This window comes from Schistocerca americana, chromosome 1 (genome assembly GCF_021461395.2).
Source record: "Schistocerca americana isolate TAMUIC-IGC-003095 chromosome 1, iqSchAmer2.1, whole genome shotgun sequence".
NCBI classification, from domain to species: Eukaryota; Metazoa; Arthropoda; class Insecta; order Orthoptera; family Acrididae; genus Schistocerca; species Schistocerca americana.
In genome coordinates this window covers 990,800,297-990,826,383 of record NC_060119.1, presented here as the reverse complement: position 1 = coordinate 990,826,383, position 26,087 = coordinate 990,800,297, and the positions used below count along the sequence as shown (strand labels likewise).

The window sequence follows — 26,087 nt, the reverse complement described above, 5'->3', positions numbered from 1 at the left end:
ATGGATGATTAATGGTAAGGATGAGGAACGAGTCATTTACACTCATATTACATATACAAATATGGCTAGAAGTTGACCATTCACAAGTTTTTATCAATACTGATGTGAATTTTTCATTCTTTTCCACCTCCTTTCATGTTTTAATCAATAGGAACTCTAATGTGGAACTGAAGGAGATGTCATGGATCAACTGTTTCAATTTATTTTCACATATAATTTTGCTTTCTATCAGTCACTTTATGTAATAGACATTCAAATAGAAACACGACAGACAGGATAAGATAAGTGAAATTTTTATTATATCAAAAGTAATCACCATATCTATTAATACATTTACCCCACTCTTAATACATTTATCCCAAAAATGTCTTTTTTCAGAGCTCCAGAGATAGGGAAATCGCGTGGGGAATGATTAAGCCTGCGTGGAGGATGTGAAAGGGCTTCCCAGTGAAGCTTCTGCCATCGAAATGCCCATCCAAATGCTGACAAGGTCACTTCGACTACGCTGCAGAATTTTCGTTGGGTAGCCCTAACACAACTTGCATATAGTCGCGATCTTCCCCATGCGACTTCAATTCTTTGGAGTCCTGATGAAAGACATTCATGGTTGTCGATTTGATCGGGTGAAGAGGTGCAGACCTGAGTAGTATCGTTGTTCCGTAGGCAACCGCAAACATTTTTCCATGGAGGCATGGGCCGTCATGTCTCACAGTGCAATAAATCTGTTATCCACTATGGGGCTTACTTTTGATATAATAAACGGGTTAGTCGCTTTTATTTCACCTGTCTCGTTTTCATTTGACAATTCCTTATACACTGAGATGACAAAAATCGTGATATAGCGATATGCACATACACAGTTGACGGTTGTATTGCGTACACAACATATAAAAGGCTAGTTCACAGGCAGGGCTGTCATTTTTGTAAGGTCAATCATGTAGAATGGTTTCCGACGCCATCATGGCCGCAAGACGGGAATTAACAGACTTTGAATCCGAAATGGCAGTTGGAGCTGGACGCATGAAACATTCCATTTCGGAAATGGGTAGTGAATTCAATATTCCGCGGTCTATAGTGTCAAGCGTGTGCCAAGAATACGAGATTTCAGGCAGTACCTCTCACCATGGGCAACACAGTGGCCGATGGCCCTCGCTTTACAAACAAGGGCAGCGTCGTTTGCGTTAAGGAGACGGTGCTGACAGACAAGCAACGTCGGGCAATTTTATATATTGACAATGTGATGAACAGTCCAGAAGAGTTTTATTGAAAAATCACCGCTACTTGAAATAGCCGCAGTAATTGTGTGGGACGTACGATGAACGCATCCATTACGACAGTGCTGCAGTGCCTCTCTTGGGAACGTGACCATACCGGTTAGACCCTAAATGACTGACAAACCATGGCATAGCCAAGTGAGTCCCTATTTGAGTTGGTAAGAGCTGATGGTAGGGTTCGGGTGTGGCGCAGACCCCACAAAATCTTAGACACACGTTGTCAACAACGCACTCTGCAAGCAGGTTTTGGCACCATAATGATTTTTGCTGCGTTTTCATGGAATGGTTTGGGTCTTCTGGTGCATCTGAACCGATCATTGACTGGAAACGGTTATCTTCGGCTCTTTGGAGACAACCATCTGCAGCTGTTCAAGGACTTCATGTTGCCAAACAACGATGCCGTGTAACTTAACCACAATTATTCGCAAATGAGGAACATTTTGGGCATTTCGAGAGAATTATTAGGTCACACACATCGCCCGACAGGAATACGATCGAACATTTGTGGGACATAATCAAAAGATCAGTTCGCGCACAAAATCCTGCATCGGCAACACTTTCGCAGTTATGGTCGCCTATAGGGCAGCATTGCTCAATATTTCTGCACGGACTTCCAACTACTTATTGTGTCAACGCCATGTCCAGTTCCTGCACAACGCCGTGTAAAAGGACGTCCGACACGGTATTAAGAGATAACCCATGACCTTTGACCTGTGAGTGTGTCTTTCAATAAGTCATCAAAGGATTAGGTAGCAACGTTGTGCACCCGTTATGTGTTACAGACAGGCTTGTAATGTTAGTATCAGGGAATGTCATAATGTATTTAAAAAGATAAATAAACTTTGAGGTTTCGTATCCCATCATTATACATCTGTACGCAGACGATAGCAAGAATGATGCAAGGGACACGAAGAATAAAACACATAGGTATAACACGAAATAAATTGTTGAACTGGCCTGTTGATACCGGCCTTTTGCTGTAGTGATTACATAAAAAGTACTGAGCAAACGTGAGGACTTGCCCTCTAGGTGCTGATTATGAAATACAATTTGTACTAAAAATTCTATACAACTGAAATGCCATTACACCAGCTACAGCGAACACAGTATGTGGTAAAATGTAAAAGGATAAAAACAATATTTCAGAGTTAAATCCCTGTTTCTTTACACAAATTATGACAAAATATACTGTAATAGAGATTTGTCTCTCGCCGAGATACACTACTGATCACTAAAATTGCTACACCAAGAAGAAATGCAGATGATAAACGACTATTCATTGGACATGTATATTGTACTGCAACTGACATGTGATTACATTTTCACGCAATTTGGGTGCTTAGATCCTGAGAAATCAGTACTCAGAACAACCACCTCAGGCCGTAATAACAGCCTTGATACGCCTGGGCATTGAGTCGAACAGAGCTTGGGTGGCGTGTACAGGTACAGCTACCCATGTAGCTTCAAAACGATCCCACAGTTCATCAAGAGTAGTGACTGGCGTATTGTGACGAGCCAGTTGCTCGGCCACCATTGACCAGACGTTTTCAATTGGTGAGAGATCTGGAGAATGTGGTTGCCAGGGCAGCAGTCGAACATTTTCTGTATCTGCAACATGCGGTCGTGTATTATCCTGCTGAAATGTATTGTTTCTCAGGGATCGAATGAAGGGTAGAGCCACGGGTCGTAACACATCTGAAATCTATCGTCCATTGTTCAAAGTGCCGTCAAAGCGGACAAGAGGCGACCGAGACGTGTAAACTGTGACACCACATACCACCACGACGGGTGATACGCCAGTATGGCGATGACGAATACACGCTTCCAATGTGCGTTCACCGCGATGTCGCCAAACACGGATGCGACCATCATGATGCTGTATACAGAACCAGGATTCATCCGAAAAAATAACGTTTTGCCATTCGTTCACCCAGGTTCGTCGTTGAGTACACCATCGCTGGCGCTCCTGTCTGTGATGCAGCGTCAAGGGTAACCGCAGCCAGGAGCTGATAGTCCATGCCGCTGCAAACGTCGTCGAACTATTCGTGTAGATGGCTGTTGTCTAGTAAACGTCCCCATCTGTTGACTCAGGGATCGAGACGTGGCTGCACGATCCGTTACAGCCATGCGGATAAGATGTCTGTCATCTCGACTCCTAGTGATACGAGGCCGTTGGGATCCAGCACGGCGTTCCGTATTACCCTCCTGAACCCACCGATTCCATATTCTGTTAACAGTCATCGGATCTGGACCAACGCGAGCAGCAATGTCAAGATACGATAAACCGCAATCGCGATAGGCTACAATCCGACCTTTATCAAAGTCGCAAACGTGATGGTACGCATTTCTCCTCCTTACACGATGCATCATAACAACGTTACCGCCAGGCAACGCCGGTCAACTGCTGTTTGTGTATGAGAAATCGGTTGGAAACTTTCCTCGTGTCAGCACGTTGTAGGTGACACCACCGGCGCCAACCTTGTCTGAATGCTCTGAAAAGCTAATTATTTGCATATCACAGCATCATCTTCCTGTCGGTTAAATTTCGCGTCTGTAGCACGTCATCTTCGTGGTGTAGCATTTTAAATGGCCTGTAGTGTAGTAATAATTTGAAGTGTAAATGTTTTTGTGCTTTGTTGTTTCACTAGTTAAAAAATGAATTTTCCGGTTGTCTCCTAAACGTTTTGAATTTCTTACGCAATTATTATTTCCTCATCACGTGTTACATTTGTCACGATTTAGTGATGATAGATGTCTAGATGCGTATGTGGTGATATCATTTGCTGAAATCCACTCAGTAATTCCTTTAAGAACATTATATATCAGTTCTTCTGTCTTTGTATATAAGTTTCGGTTGATTATGAATATAGTTTAATCTCTCAAAGGAACTTATTTAGGGGCATTGAATCCGGGACGGAAGGTTGTTTCCATGTGGATCTGTGACTGAGCTGTGTAGAGTCCCATAAGTAACGTCTGTCCAATTAGAATAATCTCCCCAGCTGTCTGATATAAAACGTACACTTTCGTGTCGAGTGCTGGTGGTGATGTCGGTCTTTACTGGTCTTCACCGCTGCAGGTGGCGGTGCTGGTGATGCCGTTCAACGTGGCGTACTCGCTGATCCAGCGGTGGGTGTTCGGCATCGTGGTGTGCAAGATGTGGCTGACGTGCGACGTACTGTGCTGCACGGCGTCCATCCTGAACCTGTGCGCCATCGCCCTGGACCGCTACTGGGCCATCACCGACCCCATCAATTACGCGCAGAAGCGCACGCTGCGCCGCGTGCTCGCCATGATCGCCGGCGTCTGGCTGCTCTCCGGCGTCATCAGCTCCCCGCCGCTCATCGGCTGGAACGACTGGCCCATGGTAGGTAGCTGCCATACGTTACCCTACCCCACACCGCTTCTACTGCTACATGCGCTGCTGGCGGCAGCAGGCACTGCACCTCACGACGTGGCCGTTAGGTCACAACAGCGCCCGCGAAACGTGACATCCACAAATTACATAATAGCTAATTTCTGCTCCTGACGGTCATAACTGGTGGTGATTTAGGAATTACGAGGTGATTGAGAAAAGTAATGAGACTGATAACACAGCGGACGATCTGCCAACGCTGTGTTGTTATAATCGTGTATACCGGTTTGTTCATCCCTTAAGTCCGTCTCACACGGAGCAAGGTTCGTCGCAAGTTTGCGAGATGGCGTGCATGCTTGCCGGCTTGCAGGGAAAGGAGCCGGCTATCTTCCATGCCGAAGCTCTCCTACGGTGCAAGATCGGCAGCCAGTTGTGTTGTGATCGGCTGCATGTTGTGTCGAACGAAGATGGCTGCTTCAGGTACAGATGTTCAGAGCAAACTGGCGTTATTAGCTGTTTTGATGCTAAACGATGCAGAAATGCATGCTAATGAGAGAAGAAGAAAGAAAGAATGGACGAAAAACTGTATTAAGAGGAGAAACGCTGGAAAAGGTGTGCTCTCCATGCTTCATCAAGAGTTGAGGTTAGTTCGCATAACACCTACTTTTGTTTGAAAAGTATCATCATTTCATTACTGTTTGACTTTATAGATACACCAATAATGACTGTTATATACGACTTTATTTTATACGATAGAAAATCGTACATCCTTGGCAAATTTTATATGAATGGATGTATTGGTATTTGAAGAACTGCTTTGTATAGTTTCTTACGTCGTTGATCCCAGCGCCACTGCTTTTCGATGATTTTACTTTGGCGTACTCCACTTTCAAGAGAGTACGTAAATTGTGCATTTTGCTATAGCACTCCTTGCTCGTCGTATATGGTCGAACAAGACACACGGCACTTGCAACTCCTTCGAGTGCTTCTGCACGGAAGTGTTTATTATAATAGTTTGCGCTTTTCACGACGAACAGACACTGTTCTTCCCTAAAAGTACATATCAATGCTTCAACCGCTTCTTTCGACCAATGCGGTGCCATTATTCAATAATTATAAGAACTTCCTTCCGCATCTCACAACAGCAGAAAATTGACCATCAACAAAGGCTTCCCGCCCAAGCTTTCCGCATCTGACGTCACAAACTAACGTCTCATGATTGGCCAACGCAGGTAGCACGCAGGGAACCTTAAAAGAAAAATAGAACCCGACCTATCATGGAAATCTTACAAGGTTCCCAGCAAGGTAGCCCGCTAGCAGACGACGGAGCCCGCAAGGTAGCCGTCGCGCGAGCCAGCAAGGAAACTCACAGAGCTAATCTTGCTCCGTGTGAGACGGGCTTTACAGATGCTCAGGGCGAGTTTCAGCTCCATACAGCCATCACATGATTTTTGGTGGCTGAATCAGTGAAGCTATGCTTTTATTGTGTGTTACGAAAACGGAACAGCGAAATTTAGAGTCACATTATACCACCAAGTTTTATGTTAAACTTAGGGAATGCGCAAGGGAAGTTGGAACAGACCTATGGGGAACATTCCTGATCGTGAGAACGTTTTCCGCTGGCACAAATGATTTTTAGAAGCCCGAGAACATACTGTAGACGAACATCGTTCCGTGAGACCTTCAGCTTTAAAAGCCGACGGAAATGTCGGAGATGTGTGCCCCACAGCTGAAATAAATGGCCTGCCATAAAATGTATGAAATTAAAATGTAAAGAACAAGGCCCAACTGGCTTCTACTACAGATAGTAAAATTAGCCCTGAGTGCCAAAGCCTGCACAACAATGCTCATAAATCACGAACCGGGCTCGAGTCCAGTAAACAGAAATACCTAAAACATGAAGCGCCAGAAAGCCTCATCAGTTCACAAAGCATAAATTTAAATTGAAATTACCGGGGCTAGTTCGATAAAAGAGTGTATACATAACACTTTTGAAGAGAACGCCCACATGGCTTCAACTAAACCAGAAAATTGAACTTTCATTTACGATGAGTACACAGTAGATTACAGATGCAGCTCATATAATATTCACAAATTATGATTGGGGCTCAAAGCCAATACAAAGAAATGACAGTGACATAAAACAGTTTACCAGTGTAAGTTATCGTTAACAGTACACCCCTTTGAAATAGCACAGGGGTTAACTCAAGCCTAAACACACAGTTTAATGAACTCTAGCTCTGTATAAATACAATGAACGAATAGCTGTGAACGGCAGCATCGTACAGCCAGTACATTAAGATGTTCAACAAACAAGTTCATACGGCTCAGTCATTCCACTTCGCCCTTGATTTCTGCAGATACTAAGCAATAGACGCAATATCAGGGCCGTCTTCCACCAAATCCAAGCGAGGTGTTCCTCAAACATATAAATTAACAGATCAGCAATACGCGCTCATGCTCAAAGTGTTTCAATTCTAGCTGTTGGTTATAGCATCCCTGTCCAACATAGCTGGCAGCTGTTGCCATGAGGAGGCCATCCTCCAGTTATCGGTGGTCAACGACTCACTGCGAGCTCATCCGGGCCGCCGTTCAGTCGGCGCGAGCAAGAGCGCGTATGCCCCGTGCCGTAACGCTACATGGAAAGGGTATATAGAAACAGCACAAGGATCACGTTTCAGACGAAATACCGTGGCACTCGTCTTAAGTAGTTTAGAAAAATAACGATAAACCAGTGACTAGAGGGGGATCTGAAACACTGTACTCCCGAATGAGGGTCCATACACTTACCTTTGAGCCACCTCATTCGGTAGTCAGGTAGAATCAATGAGCAAAGAAGTGGGATGCAGAAGCATGAAGGAATTAAGAGATACACTTGAACGTTGAGGCTATAGATACTGCGATGGTGAATAGCTCTATAGACAGTTCAGTTGAGTAAGAATGGACATATATAAAAAGGGCAATCAATACAAGTTGGAAAGAATCATACGTACAAGGCAGCTGCGAATAAAACATGGATAACCGAGGAAATACTACAGTTGGTAGACGAAAGAAGGAATCACAAAAATATTCAGAGAAATTCAGGAATACAGAAATACAAGTCACATGAGAATGAAATATGTAGGAAGTGCAGGGAAGCTAAGACAAAACGGCTGCACGAAAAACGTGAAGAATAGAAAAATAAATTAGTCTCAAAAGGTCTGGGTCAACATATAGAAAAGTCGAAACAGCCTTCCGTGAAATTAAAAGCAAAGGGCGGTAACATTAATTGTGCAGTGGTAATTCCACTGTTCAATGCAGAGGAGAGAGCGAATAGATGGAGGCACTACACAGAAGGTTCTTTGATGGAGAGGACTTGTCTGATGACGTGGTACAAGAAGAAACAGGAGTCTATTGGGAACGGATAGGGGATCCAGTATTACAACCAGAATTTAAGGAACTTTGGAAGAATTAGTTTAAAAAATGGCAGAACAGATACATAACATTCCATCGACATTTCTAAAATCATTGGGGGAAGTGGCATCAAATCGACTATACGTGCTGGTTTGCATAATGTATGAGATTGGTGATATACCATCGTACAGCATTCACGCACTTCTGAAGATTGCAAGAGCCGACATGTGCGATGATTATCGCGCAGTCAGCTTAACAGCTCATGAATCCAAGTTTCTGACAAGATTAATACACAGGAGAATGGAAAAGACAACTGAGGATCCGTTTAGATGACGATCAGTTTGGCTTTGGGGAAGGGTAAGGCACCAGAAACGCAGTTCTGACATTGAGTTTGATAATACGAGCAAGACTGAAGAAAAATCGAGACACTCATATACTATTTGTCAACCTGAAGGAAGCTTTCGGCAATGTAAATACATTCGAATTTCGGAGAAAAGAAAGGGTAAGCCATAGGGAAAGACGCGTTACATTCAATATTTACAAAAACCAAGAGGTAACAATAAGAGTGCTAGGAATAAAAAGTTTGTAAGACAGATTGGTTGGTTGATTCAAGGGAGGGGACGAAACAGCAAGGTCATCGGTCCCATCGGATTATGGAAAGATGGGGAAATAAATCGGCCGTAGGCTTTCAAGGAAACCATCCCGTGATTTACCTGAAGCGATTTAGGGTAACCATGGAAAGCCTAAATCGAGGTGACCGGACGCGGTATTGAACCGTCGCCCTCCCGAATGCGACCCGAGCGTGCTACTCGCTGCGCCACTTCGCTCGGTTGTAAGACAGAGGTGTAGCCTTTCGCCCCCTACTGTTCAACTTATACATCGAAGAAGCAACGACGAAAATAAAAGAAAGGTTCAAGTGTGGGACTAAATTCAAGGTTAAAGGATATCAATGATTAGATATACTGGCGACATTGCTGCCGTCAAAAAAAGTGAAAACGAGTTACAGGATCTCTTGAATGGAGTAAACGGTCTAATGAGTGCAGAATATGACTGAGAGTAAATCGAAGTAAGGCGAAAATAATGAGAAGTAGCAGAAATGAGAGCAGCGAGAAGCTTAACATCACAATTCGTGATAATGGAGTGGATGAAGTTAAGGAATTCTGCTGTCTATGCAGCAAAATAATCCATGATAACGGAGCAAGAAGGACATAAAAAGCAGTCAAGCCCAGAAAAAAGGCATTTCTGACTACCAGAAGTCTGCTAGTGTGGAACATAGATCTTAATTTTAGAAAGAAATTTCTGAAAATATGCGCTTTGTTGCCCAGATGACGTATGGGCTGTGGGGAACCGGAACGGAAAAGGGTCGAAGCATTTGAGATGTGGTGTCACAGGCGAATGTTGAACATTAGGTGGACAGATAAGTTAAGGTACGAAGAGGTTATCCGCAGAATCGGCGAGGGAAGGAATATATGGAAAACAATGACAAGAAGAATTAAGTGGATGATGGAACATGTGTTAAAACGTCACAGAATAATTTCCATGGTACTAGAGGGAGCTGTAGAAGGTAAAAACTGTAGACGAAGACAGAGACTGGAGTACATCCAGCAAATAATTGACGACGTAAGTTACAAGTGCTGCTCTGAAATGAAGTGGTTGGCACAGGAGGGGAGCAATTTGTGGCGAGCCGCGTCAAACTGTAAGATGACAAAAATGAAAAAAAAAAGTCGGAAGTTATGTATTCTGAGTCAGTTGATGCATATCATCTCCCGAGCCCTTAACACTGAACTAAAATTCTACGTTGCCCTTCATCAGCAACTGAAAGAAATAGGTGTTCATAGATATTTTTCTTTAGTAGAATACAAGGAATTCAATAAAAGTGTTTCTTTATCTGAACCTTATTGACTACAAACGACAGACTAAGAATTGAGGGTAATTGCACAGGTGGTTAACAAGAATCATGCAGTTCAAAAACGGTACGGTCAATAGTGAGGTCAGTACGACGAAAAACAGAAGAAGCAAGTTTAGCACCTCCAGTTGTCTGCCATAGCGTGAACGGTGGAGCGGAGTGAAAAATTTTTTCATGAAGTAATCCGCCTGCTTAATGGTACATACTGATATTTATATTGATTTTCGCAAAAAAAAAGAGTTAAAATAGGAAGCTTTAACACAGTCGCTGTTTCTGGTTATGGGCCAAAGTGTTCCTATAAAGCAAAAGTTGTTAGGGTTGTTAGGTTACAATGAAATTACAATGTTTGCCATGTCATAGGGAAAAATTGTAACCCTAATACCTGAGCCGGCCGGTGTGGCCGGTCGGTTCTAGGCGCTACAGTCTGGAACCTCGCGACCGCTACGGTCGCAGGTTCGAATCCTGCCTCGGGCATGGATGTGTGTAATGTCCTTAGGTTAGTTACGTTTAAGTAGTTCTAAGTTCTAGGGGACTGATGAGCTCAGAAGTTAAATCCCATAGTGCTCAGAGCCATTTTGAAGCCTAATACCTGATAACTCCGCTCCCAGCAACAATGCGTGAATAGTCATAATCAATGCTTTATATCACATTTTTGCTTACAGTCAGAGGCTGAAACCAAGACATATTCTGAAACACAAAGTATCACGTTTGGAGGAAGTGCAGTTGAATAATAGATGCACATGAGGTACATGACAACTGACTACGCCATGAGTTCCACTTGTCCTGTATCCATGGAAAACAGCATTCGAAGTGCGCCACAAGCGTAATGAAATAATTCTCCAGTAGAGAAACGTACTTGGGAAGCACGATTGCTGCTATTCATTTCTATAAGTTAAAATTTCGATTGTTTTACTGTCAGAGCTATTTCGCACGATACGTATGCGAGTGTTTGATATGTTGCCTTAATCTTCATGGAACGTGCGTTACCAGGCATTTGACTTGAAAATATTTTCGTAATGCACAATGTGTCTCTTGTAGCATCTATCGTTGGAGTTCGAGGGGCATCTCCGTGAGACCCTTCCGCTGAATAATGTCCTGATTAATTAGCATTGTCAGTAATCGATCTTTAGATCAAGAGGCACGCCAGAAATTAATTTTCGTCGTTGATGGAAGAGTTATTCACCAGAGCCTAACGTGTAATGCCTATTTATGTAGTGATTTAAGTTTGATGGAAGTGACGCCCACAGACAACCATGAAACAGTTCTAAAACCTTTAGTGGTATATCGTTTGACATTCGTGTAAAACCTTTTCTAAAACGACTAACTCAATTATTTTGGCTCTGAAATAAAGCTTTTTTGTATGTGTTTATAGCCTGCACTTAAGCTTCTTTCAATGGATCGAAAGGATGGGGGTTGGAGGAACAACAGTAGTTCCTTCTTTTCCTGTTCTATTTTTAATCCTGGAAACAGCAAGGCAGCGAACGGTTCTTTTTATCACATTTTCTTACAGTTGTTTCGAAATTGGGTACTTCCGACTTTCATGCGGGGCGGGTACCGTGTTTTAGAGGAGAGACTGCATTTTCTTATTAATATGAAAAACGCCATGACAGTGGTGCAAATTGTAACGGATTTTTTAGATATCTTTACACATTTAAGTTTTTCGTGTGTATACGGTTATACTTACTAGCAAAAATTTTCCTTGTTGTCAGGAACGTAATGAAACGATACAAATAACAAGCAAATGATTTTCTGGAAAAAGTCACTGTCTTGTGGCCTACAAATCAGTAACAACTCTTTTTACCAATCTGTCTTATTTTGCAGGAGTTCAACGACACTACGCCCTGCCAGCTGACTGAAGAACAGGGCTACGTGATCTACTCGTCGCTGGGCTCCTTCTTCATTCCTCTCTTCATTATGACTATCGTCTACGTCGAAATATTCATCGCGACGAAGCGGCGCCTGCGCGAACGTGCGAAGGCTTCCAAGCTGAACTCTGCCATGAAGCAGCAGGTTAGTATTTTGAAGGAGTGCGGGTGTGCAGTGGCTCTCCTGTGGCAATGAAAGCTCCGCTTGTGGCTTTTCCGCGTTTACAAATGCCGTAACTGGAATATTTGAATGAAGCAAAGAAGGTCAAATGGGGTGCATATCCATATCATTATTTGGGATGTTGCTACCAATTAACCTTTCAGGATATGAGGTCGTGGTCCACGAAACTCTTCGGTCCCTAATGTTTCGTCCAGAACTGCGCAGGATATCTTCTGAAGCGTTGTCCCTCCGCTGAATCTTTCCGACTGACGGTCTGGACGTCTAAGAGCGACATATATACTGCAGAATAAGGGACGTAGCCGGAGTTACACGTGATTAGCATAGAGTATAGGTATCTATGGAGTGAGCATAGCCTACTGCGCATGTTCTCGACATCAAACCGTGCTAGTCACGTGGTAATGGGACGTCGCTGCTTTTCTGCAATTTCTGGTAACGGCGAAACCTTAATATTACTTGTATTCACCTGTTTTTACATACGTTTCTACACGCTTTAGTAGTAACAACAGCCATGGTGCAGAGTTGTTGTTGCTACGGATGTAAAAAGAAGTACGTGAAAGGAGGCCCAGTTAATTTTCATAGGTATGTACAACAAATCTCTAACAGTATCATATTGATGTGAGGCCCTTATATGTTTAAAAATATAAATATGCGGTATTATAATGTCTTGTATTGTAGAGCAAATTTCTGCGATTTTTTTTTACCCAAGTATTTACAAGAGAAATGCTAGATAAAGTGCAAGTGCAAGCGCGTTTAGGCTGTCAGTCAGTGTTTACATATTCGTGCTATGTTCAACTGCATATAAAATTTGTATGAGACAGTGGGATTAATTTCCTCCAGTTTATTCAGGTCCTCAAACCCTTGTGTGTATCTATGTACTTTTGCATGATACAGTTTCCTACATCATATAAATTTAGTTTTACAGTTTCCCAAAAGATGGACAGAGTGTCAAAATATGTCTCCACAAAATAAAAATAAAGAATTTCGTTCCTATAAAGTAATCAAAAGTGCTCTAAACACTTCGCTGAAGAATGCTTTGATAGGGAGAGGTGCAACACAAAAACTGAAAAGGTATTGTTAGCTGTGACTTCTTTTCCTGCACCCGAAAAAACGTAAGTAAAGTGGAACTGAGATATGATATTGTGGCGTAAAAGCACAATTCCCTTGCTCTTCACGGCCTTAAAACTATTTCAGTTCCAGTTATAAAATTGTTAAGATGTCTATAAAACACATATACAAAGTCTCAGGAAACGTCTGAAGGTGATCTATCTCTTCCAGCTAAGTAACAACACTCAAAATACGCTAAGCGCTATACGGACTAACATGCCCGTCCCAGTACCATGTGACTTGAGCAGCAGGAGATGTTGCGGAATGATTTCTCGTTCTGCGAATCCGAATGCTCCCTCCATAGACATTTATACGCTATAGTTATAAGCAGAGATGATCCATGTCAAAGATAAAACTTAACTATAGATTGTTGTCTTGTCAAAGATAAAAAAGACCTTTTAGCGCTTCTGCAGGGCTACTGTCCATATTTCGCTGTTTTCAATGGTCTCTTCCTTCCTATTAAAATTATCCCTATGTGTATATGGTTCACTGGCTTCCCTGTGTAGCGGTGGATAATAGTTTGTTGTAGATAATATTTTGTTTCAGAAATCTTCACTTCGTGACATCCTGACTGAAGAGCATGCTCTACTACGGCCGATTATTCCATTTTCCCTAGTCGACAAAGGTTTTTATGTTCCTTTAGCCGTGTTTTCTCACTTCTCTTGGTTGTTCTAACATAAACTTTACTACGCGTACAAGCAATTTTATAAACATCACATGCTGACAGAGGAGGGCATTTATCTTTTACAGACCGGAACGCTTGACCTATTTTCTTTTTTGTCTAAAACTGGTCTAATGCCGTGTTTCTGTAAAATCTTTCAGATACGATCTGTTACATTTTTGATAAAAGGAAGAGAGAGAGAGACACTGTATTCAGCCATTGTTGTTTTTCATCTTTGTCCTTCGGCCTTCCGTTATTTGTTCGTGGAATTCTGTTTTCTTCTTTCTCCGAGCAGCCATTTTTCTCGAAAGCCTGCTTTATGTGTTTTAATTCGGCGTCCAGGTATTCCAGCGTGCAAATCCTTTTGGCTCTATCGACTAGACTTTTAGAGACACTTCTCTTTTTTTGTGGATAGTGATTAGAATTCTTATGTAAGTATCTGTCAGTGTGCGCTACTTTTCGAAAAACTCTATGTTCTGAACTTCCATCAGTCTGCCTCATAACTAAAACAATGAAGAAAGCTATTTTGCTGTCATTTTCTATTCCCATCGTGAACTGGATTTTCAGATTAATTTTATTTAGAAAACCAAAGAATTTGTCCAGAGATTTTTTATCGTGTGGACAGATCACAAACGTGTCATTCGCAAACCAATACCAGTCAGATAGTTTCTAATTTGCTTTTTCTAAACCTAACTATTCGAATTTCTCTATAAAGATATTAGCAATTGCAGGACGTAATGGGTTATCCACTGCTACACCATCAAGTTGCTCATGAAATTCATCCTCCCACTGAAATACACTGGAAGTAAGGCGATGTCTGAAAAGAGCAGACAAATCTCCTGGACAAATGGACAGTAGCTATGCAGAATCGCTAAACAGTTTTTTACCTTTGACAACACGGCAACGGATAATTAAATTTTATTTTTGACAAGGATCATCTCTGTTTATCACGTGCAACTCCGGCCGCGCCCTTTTTTCTACATATTTCGGTCTCAGACGTCCGGCCCGTCAGTCGGCAAGACTCAGCGGAGGAACAACGCATCTAAACAGAAGAGTTTCGTGGACCACGACCTCAGACCACGAAAGGTTTATCAGCAGCAGTCAGTCTTTCGGGATGTTGTCACCCTCACTCCCAGTAACTACATCGTGATCGTTCCATTGTTCGTCGCACTTAGTTGTTCTGTTTTCTCTTTCAGTTAAGTTTACAGTAAGTTATCCATTACTATTGTTCTGTAGTTATGTGTGATAAAGATTAGGATATTTCATTGTCGTAATATTCGGGATGTGGATCTTTCGAATGAGACATAATTTTCTTCGTTAATTAATCATTTATTTCGATGGTTATGGGCTACTCTCCTATAAAAGGAAAGAGAGGCTAGGATGTAGCATATCGTTGACTACAGAGTCATCAGGGACGAAGTACACATTCATACTGCGAAAGGATCGGGCAGGAAAGTGGCCACTTCCTTTTCACAGAAACCGCCCTGACGCTTGCCGCGAGTAATCAGGAGAAACCGCTGGGAAAACTTAATGAAGATTGGATGAGAACTTTAACAACGATCTTCTATAGGAAGGTTCAGTTTTCCACCACTATGCCACTCCTTTAAATATAGTATCGTCTAATATGTACTGTCCAGTCACATTAATATGAGCATCTGTCAAAAACCTGAAAATGACCTCATGCATCGCCGACCATTGCGAGGCGTGCAGGAGCAGACTTAGTGAGGTTCTGGAGGTTACCGACCGTGATATGGACCCATGCCGATTCCAGTTGTGTGGCCAGATCCGCAAGGTTTCTCGGTAGAGGATCCGTGGCGTGATTCTCGACTGGTTTTAATGCTGGAAATTTGGTGGCCTAGGTAGTGCGGTAAATTCATCCTGGTTCTCTTCGAACCACACATTCACTCGGTTAGACGTGTGACACGTTGCATTGTCCTGCTGGTTGATGCCACCGTGCTGAGAATAAAACAAACTGCAGTCGGGATGGACATGATCGCTAGCGGTAGGTGAATACTTGGGTTAATCTATTCTGCCTTTCACAATGTCGAGATCATCCAGGGATTGGCTCGAAAACACCTTCCGGACCATATCGCTCCCTCCTCCTGACCGGATCCTTCCGACGATTGTTGCAGGTTGTTTGCTTTCAGAGTTTCATGCCGTACACGCCAACGACCATCTGTCCGATGGCACAAAAAACGTGATTAATTTCAAAAGGCTGCATGTCACTACTCAGTGGACGTTGAGTTGGGTGTTGGGGTGCAAATCCTAGCTTCATCATCGATGAACAGCAGTCAACATGGGTAGCTTTAACCAGGATCTCGCTGAAGCGGCACAAACGCAGAAACATTCGCTGAACGGCCATTGAGGGGACACTGATGAACCACGGCAGCAAGCAAACGGTTTACAAACTTAGTCGTTTCGGAAATCCTTTCACCATTGGCCTAAAAGCCATGATCGTACCCTATTCGACATCATGATGGTAATGTTTTCTGCACCCCCTCCCACCTCCTGCCCTCCTCCCCCGCATGCTTTACGTACCCTCCACTGCTAGTGTTTCAGCCTGCTATTGGTGACTGGTTATTGACGTTTACGTCTAACATAGGTGGGGGTCACATTAATGTAGCCGAGATAGTTAGGGAATTAAAGGTATAAGTCAAATATATTTTCGGTTTCTGTGCAGCTGTTACTGTATGGTAGATCAGTATTGACTAACGCACTTACAGGAGGTTACTTCAGGGAAAGAATTCAACAGTTGAACAAGTTGTTCACTAGTAGCTATCCTTAGTATTGTCCCACGATTCGTGCCGTATTATTAGTGGCAGTACATACTCTAGGTGGAGGTAACCCAGTTCGCCGTTTACCATGTGCATAAGCCTTTATGATGGCGCTATATAAATTGTGGTGTAGTGCTTAACTGTCCCTAAAGAGATGAGTTCCACAAAAAATACCCGAAGCATCAATAGATTGTGTCTTTCCTTCACTTCGTGATTTTCTTAGTCCATAGGATGGTAAGATATCACGCTGCACCTTTACTATAACGACGAGGAGGAAAGTGGAGGGAATGTGTCTCGAAACCAGCTAATGCAGATTCCAATTTACATTCACTGGACAGTAGCCCCTAACCACATATACAGGGGATTGCACTTTGAAAATAATTTACTAGCACTATATTTTTCATTGCTTGGAGCCAAGATTTCATATTTATACAAGCTCGATTACTGACGCGAAGTTTTACATTCATAACAAAGTCAGCCAATGTGATGCGAAATGAATGTCAGATCATCAGAGGTACTGGTTGGTTGGTTGGTTTGGGGAAGGAGGCCAGACAGCGTGGTCATCGGTCTCATCGGATTAGGGAAGGACTGGGAAGGAAGTCGGCCGTGCCCTTTCAGAGGAACCATCCCGGCATTTGCCTGGAGTGATTTAGGGAAATCACGGAAAACCTAAATCAAGATGGCCGGACGCGGGATTGAACCGTCGTCCTCCCGAATGCGAGTCCAGTATCTAATCACTGCGCCACCCCGCTCGGTCCATCAGAGGTACTGTAAACTGGATACGTACGTTTCATTCTTTTTAGGTTTTGTAACTTTCACAAACAGGGCAAATGTATTTAACACTTGTTTAATGGTAGCATGTATGTTGCTATTCTGCTGTGTAATCTGTTATTTTTACAAGGATCCGTAATTATTTTATTCGTCCTATGACGATAAGATCGTGGTCCTTAATGAAATTTTGTCTTAATGCCAAATGTGGGCATTAATGGACGAATGTTGGCTTTCCACATTCATTTTTACTAATAATCACAGTTGTATTTCATTGTAGAGACGGCTGCACAGCCTTGGAGATTGCCTCTTTTGTGTTTTTATATTAACTCCCTTTCACAATTTTTATCTGTATATGCCTAACTATTGTCATGTTTCATCCCTAGGCCAATCCAATTATGCCCCGAAAGGCCGAAACGCATCATTTCTGTAAATAAAAACAGATTTAGTAGCGAGATTGTCTTATTTTAAGAAATTCGTAACCGGTTGCTGTACCAGGCTGCCATCATGGAATGGAACCAAGTTTCCAAATGTATTTGATTGTCTTTGTGCCCTCTTTATTTCTGTTTACTCGTACACGGTTTTTATCGTGTATTCAGGTATCGGTGAAGTAACATATTAACAATTTGACTGTAACTCAGAATGTACGTATATTTTGCTTCCTGTCCAGTTTTCTAATCACTTGTAAGGGTCTCTATTTTTACTCCCAGGAATATAAAGTCTTGTTTCAGAAATTAATGTTTTATTACTGATGAATGTTTTATTATTGATAACAATTTGTGACAGACATGGATTTGAGTTCAGTTTCCTGCTTTTCCTTCCTCTGGCTTAACCACCAGGCTATCAGAGCATGCTTCCTCAAGCTTTGTTCTCAGTTATGCATCAACCTATAACCGCGAAAAACACGAAACCCAAAATCTGGGCTCAATTCCTGTTTTGAACAACTTTTTCTTAGCCTCAGATTTTCATTGTGTCATGTGTTCACAATATCGTACCGTTTCTGGCTGATAACACTGCATATTCGTTGATTTCGTCAACGTCGCCCATTCCTTTAGTCTCAGCAGCTTCAACTCAAATGCTTCATTTAAGCATCTCAGCTATCTTCATTTCCTTCACTGCCCTTCGTACCAAGTATTTTTCTTTGTTTGCAACCTCTGCATCGTTTCAGTGATGAATAGAGACTCTTCACGTAATGATCTTCGTTTTAAAACTGTTAAGCGTTATCTACCGTTTCGTTTCTTTTTATTGCTTTCATTTTGGTGTCTTGCAATCTTGAAACAAAATAATTGTCTAAACATCATCATGTTCTGAAGACTGCAACCTGCGTTACAATTCTTCATGCACATGATATCTTACGCCATCAGCACGTGACGTAACATCTTCCACCAGCTCAAGGCAAGAGTAAATGTCGACAGCGCGTGAAGACCGCTGCGTGAGATATTACGTCGCTTTAATTCCCTGAGCGCGTCGCTTTATTGCTCCGTCGCGCAACCGTTGTTCACCTTAATATTACTCGTCGAAAACTGAATGAATTTCATCCATTTTAATTAACGCCCAACATGTACCAAGAGCTGTTATTGCACTAATGATAAAATGAATTAACTCACTAACAAGGACTCTAATGACGTCAACGCCCTCTCTCTCTTCAAGAGTGGCGACATATCATTACGTAAACTCACAAGACACAGCAAACCGCGGCGAGCCGTTCTCAGTTACAGCGTTTAAGAGAAGCCCACTTTTCACACAGTTCGTTTACCCTGCGGTACATCTCACTTTCAGCAACACGCTAATTCTACTGAACATACTTGTGATGTCCTTAGGTTAGTTAGGTTTAAGTAGTTCTAAGTTCTAGGGAACTGATGACCATAGCTGCTAAGTCCCATAGTGCTCAGAGCCATTTGAACCATAATTGTGGTCGAACATCTTCAGGAAACAAACATGTTTTGTCCGTCAAGTATCGATCGAAACATCCGGACGGATGTAGGGAGAGAAGAGTTGATGTTGAAAACAGGATAATTCAAAATGAATATAGCATTTACAAAAAACTATAACAGCTTAATGCATAGCGGTAAAGAGACGATAATCAGATAGGATGTAGAAGACAATTCAAAATTTCAATCATTGCGCAAAAGCGTTGAAACCGAAGATGACTCATGTCAGGTAATGCACAAGCACAAGCTAAGTTTTGCGTCATAAATAAAACTGGCATATCCCTTTAAAAAGGCATTCGGCGTGTTACAATTCAACAGTTGTCGTTCCTTCATCCCAGTGCACAGAAGAATTCATCAGCGATACAATCAGCGAGAAGGAGCCTACCCATATTGGGTTACAGAGATCGTGTTCCAAATCGTTGGATCAATCGTACTAAACATGACGTGAGGATGCTGTGCCCTGCTCTTCACTACCTAGATATCCGGGCCGTTTACTCAAGGATTTCCTTTTATGAGGTTATGTGAAGAACCTTGCGTATGTCATCTTTGACAAGAACAATTGCAGAACTCATTTTTAATGCGGTTGGAGTCGGTGACTCCACATGTGCTTCAGAATCTATAGCGTGTGTATAACACTTCTAGGGAAAGAGACAGAGATGGGTGACGATACATGGTGTTACTTGTTTTGTTATGGATAATGTATGGAAATATAACGGTCAAATTGAATAGTTGCACTTACGACCTCTGTAGACAACCAAGGACGTGTAACTCAACTGTGCCAATCAGTTTGATTATAAGATCTCGCTAAGAGACTCAAACAGGTTAAACTGATTAAGATACTCGTACCTAGTAGCGTTTTACTGGTGTCTGAATCCATCTATTATGAGGAGGAATATCAGACGAATACCTCTTCTTCCCCTAAGCCATTAGCTTTAATAACACTGCGCAGCGTATGATGTTTGACGCAGTCGCACTTTGCGTACATTAATATCTAAACGGCAATCAAATGATAACGAAAAGATGGGAAAAAATAAATAAAATATTTATTATTTCAAAAACATCATGGTAAAATTATTTCTGTGGCTTACGGAACGGTGATGGTATCCAGACGTGCACCTCTTCGTCCGAAGTAAATTAACGGCGACGAACGTTTTCCTTCGGGGCTCCAAAAATATTGAAATCGCCGCGGTGGCCATCGGGACCGTATGGAGGAAGTGTCTGGCTTCCCAGTGAAACCTCTGCGGCGTAATCGAAACAGCCCTGCAACATGTCGGCAGGCTTTACTCTGCAACGGAATGACGCCGTCCGTCAACATTCCCTAGCACTTGGACTGCATGGTGCGTCTCAGTTTTAGTAACTGCAGTACGTTAATTGTGGATCCGTGCGGAAGAAATTTAATGAGCAGCGAGCTGTTGCACTCAAATAAAAACGTCGTCATGACATTCCCATAGGTGATGTGCATGTTTTTGGACATTTTCTATGGTGAGGCGGGGGGTGGGGGGTGGGGGGGAAGGGAGGGGGGTTGGTAAATCCGTGTGATTCCGCTGCTGACTCTGACGCTTTATCAAAGTGATGAGACCTTCTTTCATTTCCCGCGACAATCTGATACCTTTATAGGTCCGGAGTGATATCGCTGTTTTGTTCAACTACTGCTCCTCCATCAGGCTGCGGGGAAACCAATGTGCACCGATTTTCCGGAACTTCAGATGCTCCGTCATGACGGCGTGAACTGTAGCGTGACTGACACCAAACAAGAGCCGGAAGTCTTCCACCGTCCGCGGACGTCATTTCTAACGGTAGCATCTACCCCAGCAGTGGCTGAAAGGGTACTGACACGAGAAGCGTGTCCTGGCAGACTGCTCTTTCAATGACATTCAATGACACCCAACCTAATCGAAATCGTTTTCTCCGTTCAAACACACACGTACGTGATACATTGTATTCGCCATACGCATCAGACATTCGCCATGAATTTCACTCGGTATGGCATGTACTCAACAATACACTGGAAGTCCCCTGCAGAGGTATTGAGCAATGCTGTCTTTATAGCCGTCCGTAATTGCGGAAGTGTTACCGGTGGAGGAATTCGTACACGAACTGAACCGAGCGAGGTGGCGCAGTGGTTAGCACACTGGACTCGCATTCGGGAGGACGACGGTTCAATCCCGCGTCCGGCCATCCTGATTTAGGTTTTCCGTGATTTCCCTAAATCGCTCCAGGCAAATGCCGGGATGGTTCCTTTGAAAGGGCACGGCCGACTTCCTTCCCCGTCCTTCCCTAAAACCGATGAGACCGATGACCTCGCAGTTTAGTCTCTTTCCCCAAAACAACCCAACCCCCAACACGAACTGACATCTCGATTGTGCCAAATAAATGTTTAATGGGATTCGTGTCGCGCGATCTGGATGGCGAAATCTTTCTCTCGAACTGCGCAGAATCTTCTTCTAACAAATCGCGAACATTTGTGGCCCGGTGACATGGCGCATTGTCATCCGTAACAATTATATCGTTATTTGGAAACTTGAAGACCACGAATGATTACAAATGATCTACAAATAGCCGAATGTAACTATTCCCAGTCAATGATTGGTACAGTTGGACCAAGGGACCCAATCCATCCCGTGTGAACACGGCCCACACCACTATCGAGCCACTATCAGCTTGCACAGTGCCATTCTGCGTACGTGTGTCTGTGGCTGCGCCATACTCGAGCTTATCAGCTCTCAGCAACCGAAATCGGGACTCATCTCTCGACTCCCTGGTTTTCCAGTCGTCTAGCGTCCAATCAATATGGTCACGAACCCAAGAGAGGCGCTGCAGTCGATGTCGTGTTGTCAGAAAAGGCACTCGCTTTGGTCGTCTGCTGCTTTAGACAATTAACGAAAAATTTCGCCGCACTGACCTAATGGATACATTCGTCTTACGTCTCACATTGATTTCTGCTGTTATTTCATTGCTTGTCTGTTAGCACTGACAACTCTATGCAAATGTAGTTGGTTTCGGTCGTTAAGTGAAGGTCGTCGACCTCTGCGTTGTAGCGGTGAGTGGTAATGCCTGAAATTTGGTATTGTCTGCATACTCTTGACACTGCGGATCTCGGAATATTGCATTCCCTACCATATCCGAAATGTAATTTCTCACGCGTCATGCTCCCACTACCATTCCGCGTTCAGGGCCTATTATTTCCCATTGTGCAGCCATTATCATGTCGGACACCTTTTCACATAAATCACCTGAGTACAAATGCCAGTTCCGCCAAATCACGGCCCTTTTGTACCTTGTTTTACTTGATACTACCGCCAACAGTATACATGCATATCGCTATCCCACGACTTTTGTCTCATCAGTGTATAGCGCAACAAATCGTTTGGAACGTTTTTTTTTACTTTAATGTGCTGTTCCAGATCCGTATCCGAGCATCTCACTCGTTAAAGCGTTCCTCAGATCCACATTCGAAGTTGGATCTGTTACTATACTCAGATTATTTTGAAGATTTTGAAAATCTCTCTCCTCCGTTTTACTTTCATATATTTTGTGACGAATATCAGATTAGCTACAGTTAAGAAATGTAAGAGTGCATAGTATTTTTGTTTACCTCGAATGACTGGATCCATACATATTTAAAAAGAAGCTGATATATATAAGATGTTATGTGGACATGTGTCCGGAAACGCTTAATTTCAATGTTAGAGCTTTTTTTTTAGTTTCGTTCTTCCACCTACGCTCAATGGAGCACGTTATCATGATTTCATACGGGATACTCTACCTGTGCCGCTAGAACATGTGCCTTTACAAGTCAAAGTGTCAGTCAAAGTGTTCATACGCTTCTCAACAACAGATTCGGTGACCGATGGATTAGTAGAGGCGGACCAATTCCATGGTCTCCACGCTCTCCTGACCTCAACCCTCTTGACTTTCGTTTATGGGGGCATTTGAAAGCTCTTGTCTACGCAACCCCGGTACCAAATTTAGAGACTCTTCGTGCTCGTATTGTGGAGGGCTGTGATACAATGCGCCATTCTCCAGAGTTGCATCAGCGCATCAGGGATTCCATGCGGCGGAGGGTGGGTGCATGTATAACTATCAAAGTATTAACGACACATTTTGCAGTAGTATTCACATGTACTGCTGAATGAAGCAGAAAAATTATATCATTGTACGACACATAGTTCAGAAGATATGATGTCATAAACATTTAGCAGAGTGAAATTCGCCAGAGATGTAGGTGAGAAATATGTGTACAAATGAACGTGAAATATGTTAAATATATATGAAATGTATTTCAGATGTGTGGATGCGGGCAAAGCCACGAGTAAAAATCTCATTCTAAATCCCTGGAACGATCTCAACTAAACTAGGTACACATACTGGTTACAATCTGGAAAGAAATACTATTAGGTTAAGGACAACTAGCCTCCTATTGGGATGAGCGGAATAAGATGGAGATAGACAGCGAGGGGCAAGGAGGAGATGGACGCAGATAGGTGTGTGTGTATGTGTGTGTGTGTGTGTGTCGAGTTAACGGACACTCAACAGTTAGGTTATCAACGCTCTTAAACATATTAAAACAAATGAATGTGGATAAACTACCTAAAATTGTTGCCACGCGGTGAGGAAGCAACAATTTTCACCATTTTATCCGCATTCATGAAGACAGACAGAGAGAGGGGGAGAGTAGGGGGTGGATAGAGAGGACAGGAGAAGATCCACATAGAGGGGAGGAGGAGATGTACACAGGAGGGGGGGGGGGGACGAGGAGAAGGACTAATAGAAGATTGAAATAAATGAATACTCAGATAACGCCGGGTACTAAGCTCGTATCAGAGTAAAGAAATAATTTGTAAGTTGCGGATCACTTGTTTGAAAGTGCCTCGCGAGGGTTTGCAGCCGGCCGGTGTGGCCAAGCGTTTCTAGGCGCTTCAGTCTGGAACCTCGCGACCGCTACGGTCGCAGGTTCGAATCCTGCATCGAGCATGGATGTGTGTGCTGTCCATAGGTTAGTTAGGTTTAAGTAGTTCTAAGTTCTAGAGGACTGATGAGTCCCATAGTGCTCAGAGCCATTTGAACCATTTTTGAGGGTTTACACATATGGAGCACAGCTTAAGCAGTGTGCCACTGGATCGATGTGAGGCACTATAATTGAGCACATCTGAAAAACAGGCATTGACCGAACTATTGGGGCACCATTGTAAAGTCAATACCGCACAAGCTAGCCGTACGTGATATTTCCTAACAAAAGTGGGTCGACAAGTCAAGCGTCTCATACGGTAAACAGCTAGAATGTTTGCCAACCAACCATATGGAACCATTACAATGTTGTTTTCCTTGGTCATATTGATTTAGTACGAAGTATTTTTTTCCGATGTATTACACACTGAATGAAAATTATTTGACTTGATGTTGTTTACTCACTGCTACGCTGAATCATTCATCAACATCGCTCATTAATAGTCTAAACAGTCTGATGCGTAAACATCGAAGAAAAGTTTCCATTCTTGAAGTCAGTACTACGCAGTTTGTGGCTTATCCTCAGAAGTTATTTGACAATGTAGTTTTCATAATTTTCTATTGCTCGCCAACGCAATGATAAAGACTATGGACACATAGTGAAGAAAACAACATTTAAAATTCCCGAACTGTAGCCAACATTTAGTTTTTCCATGCTTTCTCTAGATCTTCTAAAACGAATACCGGAACTGTTCTTTTCCAGAGAACACAGTCGACATCCTTTCTATTCCTCCCCTAGCTTATGCTCCATCTATATTGACCTTATTATTGAGAAAACTTTAAAAAGTGAAATCTCTCCCACTGCTAGTGTTCTTCAAATGTGAGCACCCATGTATTTTTACGTTCAACATTGTTTGCTATTGCTTGTTAAATACTGTAAAACCAAACTACAGTCGTAAGTCCAAACCATAATCGGTTTCCCATGAAGGCCAAGATCCCGTAGATGACTACTGACTGCTTCCTGTTCGTATTTTCTGCAGATGGCTGCTCAGGCAGTGACGGCGGCCGTGCCGTCGCACGACCAGGAGTCGGTGAGCAGCGAAACCAACCACAATGATCTGCCGCCGCCTCCGCCTGCGCCCTCGTCGAAGGAGAAGAGGCGCAAGACGAAGAAGAAGTCCAAGAAAAAGGACCAGTCCGCCGAGGAGGGACGCTTCCTGGCACCCTCAATGGTGGCCGAGGATTCCGTCACCGACAACAGCGTCAGCATGGGGCCTATCGCCAAGAACCACATGGCCGAGGATGGCTACACGTGTGAGTACCGCCGAAGGATGAAGACTGTATCGCAAAATCCGATCCGATTACGATACAACTCGCACATATCTAGAAGGAGTACCTCTAGTCGCAGTTTTCAAAATTGAGTCTTGCAGATATTTCCAATTTTCACAATAGAAGAATTAGATTGGTTTCCCCAGAGACTACATTGATATAAATGTGTACTTCAAGCGAAAGATTCGTAGATACATTATGTTAATTAAATTTGCGACAGTTCTTACCTCATGTTTGCAGATTTTTCGCTGCGTGTTTTACGTATTCATAATTTCTGACAACCTAAAATCATCTTGGGTATTAATCCTTTATTTTTAGATTGCTACCAGTTTCCAGTTTCATGGCACTAAGAGTCACATCTTCAGGAGGACATATAACTAAAACATTATCACTAAGGTATCGGAACTTGGTATCCAACAGTCGTTGTCCACTGGTTACCGAGTTCCGAAACGTGGAAAAGAATAGAATCGGAGTGGTTTAGATGTAGCGATATCGTAGTGTGTTGGAAACTAGGTGTAATTATAAGACAGTAAGTGAGAAGTCTCTCCTCTGAATCAGAAAGGAGAGGGTTATGTGAAAAACCCTGACAATAAGGAGAACAT

The 26,087-nt window shown here is 42.8% G+C and overlaps 1 protein-coding gene across 1 annotated transcript in view; it reads left to right on the top strand.

The window, feature by feature from the left end:
* LOC124548574 (putative tyramine receptor 2) overlaps positions 1 to 26,087 on the top strand; it is a 96,820-nt gene that overhangs the window by 58,743 nt on the left and 11,990 nt on the right. The window contains exons 2-4 of the mRNA XM_047125181.1: positions 4,351 to 4,638; positions 11,747 to 11,935; positions 25,197 to 25,470. Of these exons, the coding sequence (XP_046981137.1) occupies positions 4,351 to 4,638; positions 11,747 to 11,935; positions 25,197 to 25,470 (751 nt within the window). The remainder of the gene's footprint in view (positions 1 to 4,350; positions 4,639 to 11,746; positions 11,936 to 25,196; positions 25,471 to 26,087) is intronic.